This window comes from Rhipicephalus microplus, chromosome 7 (assembly GCF_043290135.1).
Source record: "Rhipicephalus microplus isolate Deutch F79 chromosome 7, USDA_Rmic, whole genome shotgun sequence".
Classification (NCBI taxonomy): Eukaryota; Metazoa; Arthropoda; class Arachnida; order Ixodida; family Ixodidae; genus Rhipicephalus; species Rhipicephalus microplus.
This window is the reverse complement of record NC_134706.1, coordinates 96,955,690-96,961,848: the sequence shown is the minus strand read 5'-3', so window position 1 is coordinate 96,961,848 and position 6,159 is coordinate 96,955,690. Positions and strand designations below refer to the sequence as shown.

Below are 6,159 nucleotides of genomic sequence, written 5' to 3'. Positions count from 1 at the left end.
CCGTCTGAATGCGCAGAAGAGTAAGTGCGTTTTGCCCTCCAGGAAGAGAGGCATTCATTCCGAACCCGATAATCAACTGCATGGGCAACGTCTTTCAGTTAATACTGGACAAAAATTCTCAGACCTATTCATTCATACCACACATAAAGTATCTAAAAAGAAGTGCAAAAAAGCCATGAATGTTCTAAAAGTGTTGTCACGCACGGGGTGGGGAAATCACTAGAAGTGTCTAATCAATTTGTATACAAGCCTCATACGTACTCGCGTAGGCTATCGGACAATAGCATATCAGTCTGCGACACCTATTGCCCTTCATATGCATGACACTGTTCATTGTCTAGGCATCCGCTTCTCTACAGGTATTTTTCGCGCTAGTCCCGTGAAAAGCTTGTACGTGGAATTGAACGAATGGTCGCTACCCCTACAGAGATGTTACATGTGTTTTAAATATTATCTTAAAGGGAACGCAGACAAGAAACATCATTCATATTCCACAATAATGAAGTGTCAAGTCTTGCTGTGTTTGAGCACCAGCCTTCTCTGAGACAATCCTACTCACTCCTTGAGAGGGGCCTAGCGAATGAAACCGTTGTGCCACTTGAACAGCGTTTGATGGCTCCCGCAGTATGCCTGCCACCGTGGCAGTGGCAGGTGATAGATTGCGACGTGTCTCTCTTGGAGGCTACAAAGCACGCACCAATTGCACATATTCAGACATACTTCCTAGAACTACAACAGAAATACGCATGTCCTATGTTTTTTATGGATGCCTCTGAATCCAACACTTCCGTCTCGTACGCGGCCGTCGGCCAATCCTTTTCGGAAGCCGGCATTCTTAATGCTTATACAAGCATTTTCACGGGGGAAGCTTACGCGATGCTTGCGGCTGTGAAACATAACAAACAAATAAAACTACAGAAGGCAAAAATATCTACAGATTCGCTAAGCGTAGTACAAGCTCTGAAAACTCTTAAAAAGCCTTGTTTCGCTTTATTCGCTCTTGTGCACAGTCTACTCAATGAAGCAGCATGTTGTAGTCTGCTGGGTGCCAGGACACCGCGAATTACAAAGCAACGTTCTGGTGGACCAGCTAGCTAGATTCACCAACAAAACCACTACATTGATACAAATTTCTGCACTCGACTTGAAATCATTTCTAAAACGAAAACTGAGGGGTCATTGGCAGAGCACATGGAACACACACACAGGTAATAAATTGCATGTCAGCAAGCCGCAACTTGGCCTTTGGCCGCCAGTATCAAAATCACGCCGCACAGAAGTAATATATACAAGGGTAGTAACAGGACATATATACACTACACATTCATTTCTTTTGTCTGGTGGCGACCCACCATTGTGTGATAGTTGTGGAGAAGCACTACCTGTCCACCATGGTTTTAATTATCACAAACTGTTCTCATTCATTAACACCACACACTTTCCATGATATAGTCAGGAATTTATTACTTATATATTTTACCCCCCTTGGCGAGAGGAGATTTAGGGCCCTTATACAGCCTCTAATCACAATCATTGTCCACGGCTGTTGTCCCATGAACTGGCGCTCTTTGGCCATCACATGGCCCTTGCACCACAAAGCACCAAACATCATCATCATTATTGAATACTTGTGTGAAATATACAATGACAGTCCCAATGTTTCGTCATACCCCCTGCCCTGTTGCATATGTATATTTTTTTCTGTTTTGTATGACTGAAAATGACGTTTATTCTTCAAGCCTAAATCTAATTATCTCCATACTAGGCTAAACAAGATATCAGCTCTTCATCTAAAGATTGCTGCACTAGGTGTTTCAGAAGTATGAAGCAAAATAATTGATGCTTTTTGGAATGTGGCACATGCCTCCTAGCTCACTAAAAAGGCTAATTTAGTTTTGGTGCACAAAAGGTGATAAAACAGATGTCCGTAACTTTCACCCGGTTTCTACTTTGTCATTCATCATCAAAGTTATTGAAAATGATTTATAAAACGCATTCGTAATTGAAACAACAAATTTAGGCAGCTAAATTCTTATCTACTCTGTTTTCATGAAGGTGGCTCTTTGAATTGAGCAGTACTTTCTCTAAATGACTCGTTGAAGGCTTCCATAGATAACGGTCATTTCGGTGGGCTGCATTTTTGATGTCACAAAAACAATCTGCACCATCAGTCATATACATTCCCATTTACAAAATGAGAGTCCTTGTATATCACTGGTCCATTCTCCCCTTCATAAAAACTTACCTATTTGATTACGAACAGCCAGTCGGTATAGAGGCTTATATTTCTAACGTTAATATTATTACTCAAAGGGTAACAAACGATTTTATTTTGCTGCCGCTACTATTTTGTATTTACAATAATGAATTATCAAACTACCGTGTTATCATTTCATCATTCACGTTGATGGTATGACTTTTTCTATGTTGCATAAATCATTACCAACTTTGATGACTTAGCTAAACAAACCGACCAATGTTTTTGAATGGCGCCGCATAAAGAACTTAATTTTACGCACTCTTGAAAGTCATTCATGGTTTCAATGCTTCTAAAAGTGCTCCCATTCAAGTCACAAGTGGAAATTGACTACCATTTCATTCCTTTTTTCTCAGTGTGTGTGTTTTAGGCATAAAATTACTCTCCTAATGAGACCATTTATAAAATCAGAATGGTCCTCCAGAGTCGATGCCCACCCTCACGTGCCTACTTACACTTTGGCATTGTGTCTTTTTCCTCAAGCACAAAAAAATTGCAAGTCAACATGCGTAAACACTAACTTTTACCCACAACTTACCAGCCATCATCAAAGCGATTGCCTAACATTACGTCTTAAAAAAAACTGTTTATCCTCCAATAATATTTTTCTGCCATTCCTCACAAAATAACACTAAGGCTGGTATTCTAAGAAGAAAAGTTAAACTAGAAGTAATAAGGGTGGATACTGGTTAGCGAATATACAGTTGCATACATGTCTGAGAGCAGATCTTTGACGACTGTGCTTACGACTGTCATGGTATACCATTTTATAGTCCATATCAACAAAATATTTAGTCTTTGGCCTTTCTGCTGTCAATGCTTCAATGTCATACCACCTAACAAGCAGTTTAGTATAAGCCAAGAACCAATAAGGATAAATTATGAAGTATTAAACGCTTGTTTTTGTTTGTTAATTAATCTCATGACCTTGTATGATTATGCGTTTTGCTAAAATCTAATCCATGACAAACAAAATGCACCAATGAATACTCTCACTGCCCGACAAAATTTGGTAAGTCCAGCTATTTTCGTAGTCATCCTCGTGGCAGTTGCAATAGATATATTTTATTCAGTTCAGGCCTACGGCTCCGGTCACAGATGCCTTTGTCATTCTCTTCTTAAGACAGGCCTCTCTGGTGAATACAAACCTGTATGTTCCGTATTTAGCACAGCGCTTTTTGAAGGCGGCTCTACACCGATGTCGATTTCTTTTTCCCGCATTTAGCTTTCGCCACAGCAAGCAAGCAGCATTGCCTGCAAAGAATTTTAAGGCAGAACTTGGAATATGTGCTCGTTTACGCAGAGCTGTGATGCACGTTAATATAGGTCCTTTTCACACAAATAGAGAATAAAGACCAGCGTATTTTTGTTGTACTCAAGCATGAAAATAACTAATTTTGTCCTAACGACAGAGATTTTGCATAGATGCACTTTCATAAGACCGAATGATGGCAACCTCTGCGCGTTTTAATGAAACTTCATTATGAATGAAAAGCTTTAGAAATCTGAGGTTCTAAATGAGTGTTATGTACTATAAAAGTTATACTTATGAGATTGCGCTGGCGTAATTTCTCCAAGTACTCATTGTTATCTACTATTCACAACAACGAGATCATGCTTGTGCTCATGAGTTCCATTTATTCACAGAGCAATCTTACTTTGCCATCTACATAAAGGTCTACTTTTGTATGACAATCTCGATCAGTATTTCTGTTTGACGTTAGCATTAAAATAAAATATATTCGTTTCATGTTTCTTTCTCAGCAGTTGTGCAACACATCTCGTCACACGATTTTATATTATTTATACACTTGTCAATAGTTGTAATACAATCCTTAAAACTCTGGTTACGTGCACAGAAATCCCAAATTTGAGCCAAGAGAGAAGCACGAACGACCATAGGCGTATCAGCCGGGGAGAGGGGGGGGGCAAGGGGGGCCCGAGCCCTCCTGATAAGACTAAATGGGGGTGGCTGAGCTCCCCCACTTTTGACAGTGGTCACTGTGAGCTGCAAGCTGGGGAGACCAACAACTCAGGCGAAGTTTTCCTTCACAACAAAAATTACTCAAATATATTGTTACGAGGAAATGAAAATGTTACCAGGGAATGTTTTAATGTAGTAATTTTTTCCCCAAATTTTTTCTGTGACGATTATCCTCGAATGCTCCTTGTGGTGTGGTCCATGGGACTCGTTCACGCCTTGTACTGTAGCATTGGAGAGCGGGCTACATTTCAAGGTGCGGAAACGTCTTGTGCTTGCTTTGCTATGGTATAAAACGAGCTGCCATTTTATGAACCAGTCAGGGCATGTGCTGCGTCAGGAAAATTGTTTTCCTTAATTAAAAATAGATAGCGTGATCGCTGCTTTATCGAAGCTGCTGTGAGCTGATGATTCTGGCGAATATTTTTAAAATCTTTAGTTCTGCCGTACTAGAATCGCCACAAACAGGTTTGCTTTTAGTCTCTGAAAAATCTGATCAGCCTTGCTTGTGGTAACTAGGAGCAATGGCAGCAGTTTGCAAAGTGGCGAAGAATAAAAAAGTGGACTCGAAACAAGCGGGAAGCTCAGCTTCTAAGCCTACTCCGCAGCTTGACCCACCTGACCAGAAAGAAAGTGAAAGACCGTGATCTTTTGCACGATGAAGGCCTAATTAGAAGTCGGGCTAGATAATTTTTATTAAACTTGAATTGTCTTTTACAGCTCAAAATAAAATTGTGACCTAAAAGAAGCACACACACGCAGTGGTGCTTAGTTCTCTTTCTCTCAGGAAGGATGGGCTCACAGAGATGTACACGCGCACATAAAAGTTTTCTGGAGTAACGTCGCAGTTGCCACAAAAAGGGCTCTTTGCTCCTTCAAAAGACGAAATGTGTGCAAAAGCTTGCACAGGGCACCGGAAGAAGGGACACTTTTCTCCTTGTGAAGTAAATCACCTGTTCTTTGGGGTAACTGCAGCAATGTTCGCACCATGTGCAAACGACTCATTTGTACCTACACAAGCCTGGTTTATTTTAGACAGTTGTAGCTTGGTGTGGTGTACGTGCACGCTGACTGAATGGTCGTGAGTTGATTAATTGATATGTGGAATTGAACGGTCCAAAACCATCATATGATTATAAGAGACCCTGTAGTGGAAAGCTCCGGAAATTTCGACCGCCTGGGGTTGCTTAATGTGCACTTAACTTTGAGCACATAGTCCTACAACATTTCCGCCTCCTAAATATATATATATATATATATATATATATATATATATATATATATATATATATATATATATATATATATATATATGAGTGAGGTAGGTTGTTTGCCCCACCCCCCACTCGCGAAAGAGTCGGTACGCCACTTCGAAAGATCAATAGATCCTAGAGGTCTAGTTGAAGCATTGACATAAAAGTAATCCTTTAAACTTAAATACGAATAACCACCGGCCAATACGTGTAACGGCAGCATTTTGATGCAATTTTACAGATTTCATCGAGGCTCCTCCCCCCCCCCTAAAAAAGGATTGTTTTTCCATCAGTAAGACACACAGACGTTCTTCCAGATAAACACGTGTCTGAATAATCTGTACTAAGTAACCTCATTGTTAAAAATGCAATTCAGTTTTAAAAATTGGAATTTTATTTCCATTGATCTCATTAAGCCATTATTTATCTGAAAAATCTTAGCAAAATAACGCCACATATAACTCAGCAAATAAGTACACTTTTTCGAGTCACTTCTTATCTTTTCCCTGTTGTATAAAATTTCAACTCTGAATCAATCTACACTTACAAGTATGTTACGCGTTTCAGTTCCTATTTATATCCATAAAAGTATAGATATATAATATTCTTGCGAAGCAATATCATATAAAATTAACTGTTGTGTTCCAAGCACCCCTGTGTCACGAGCG

At 39.8% G+C, this 6,159-nt stretch overlaps 1 protein-coding gene across 1 annotated transcript in view; it reads right to left on the bottom strand.

Annotated features, from left to right (window-relative positions):
• Nucleotides 1-3,306: 3,306 nt before the first annotated feature.
• The window catches only part of LOC119180048 (uncharacterized), a 51,227-nt gene continuing 48,374 nt past the window's right edge, over nucleotides 3,307-6,159 (bottom strand). Inside the window, exon 8 of the mRNA XM_075869503.1 lies at nucleotides 3,307-3,511. Within this exon, the coding sequence (XP_075725618.1) occupies nucleotides 3,327-3,511 (185 nt within the window). The 3' untranslated portion in view covers nucleotides 3,307-3,326. The remainder of the gene's footprint in view (nucleotides 3,512-6,159) is intronic.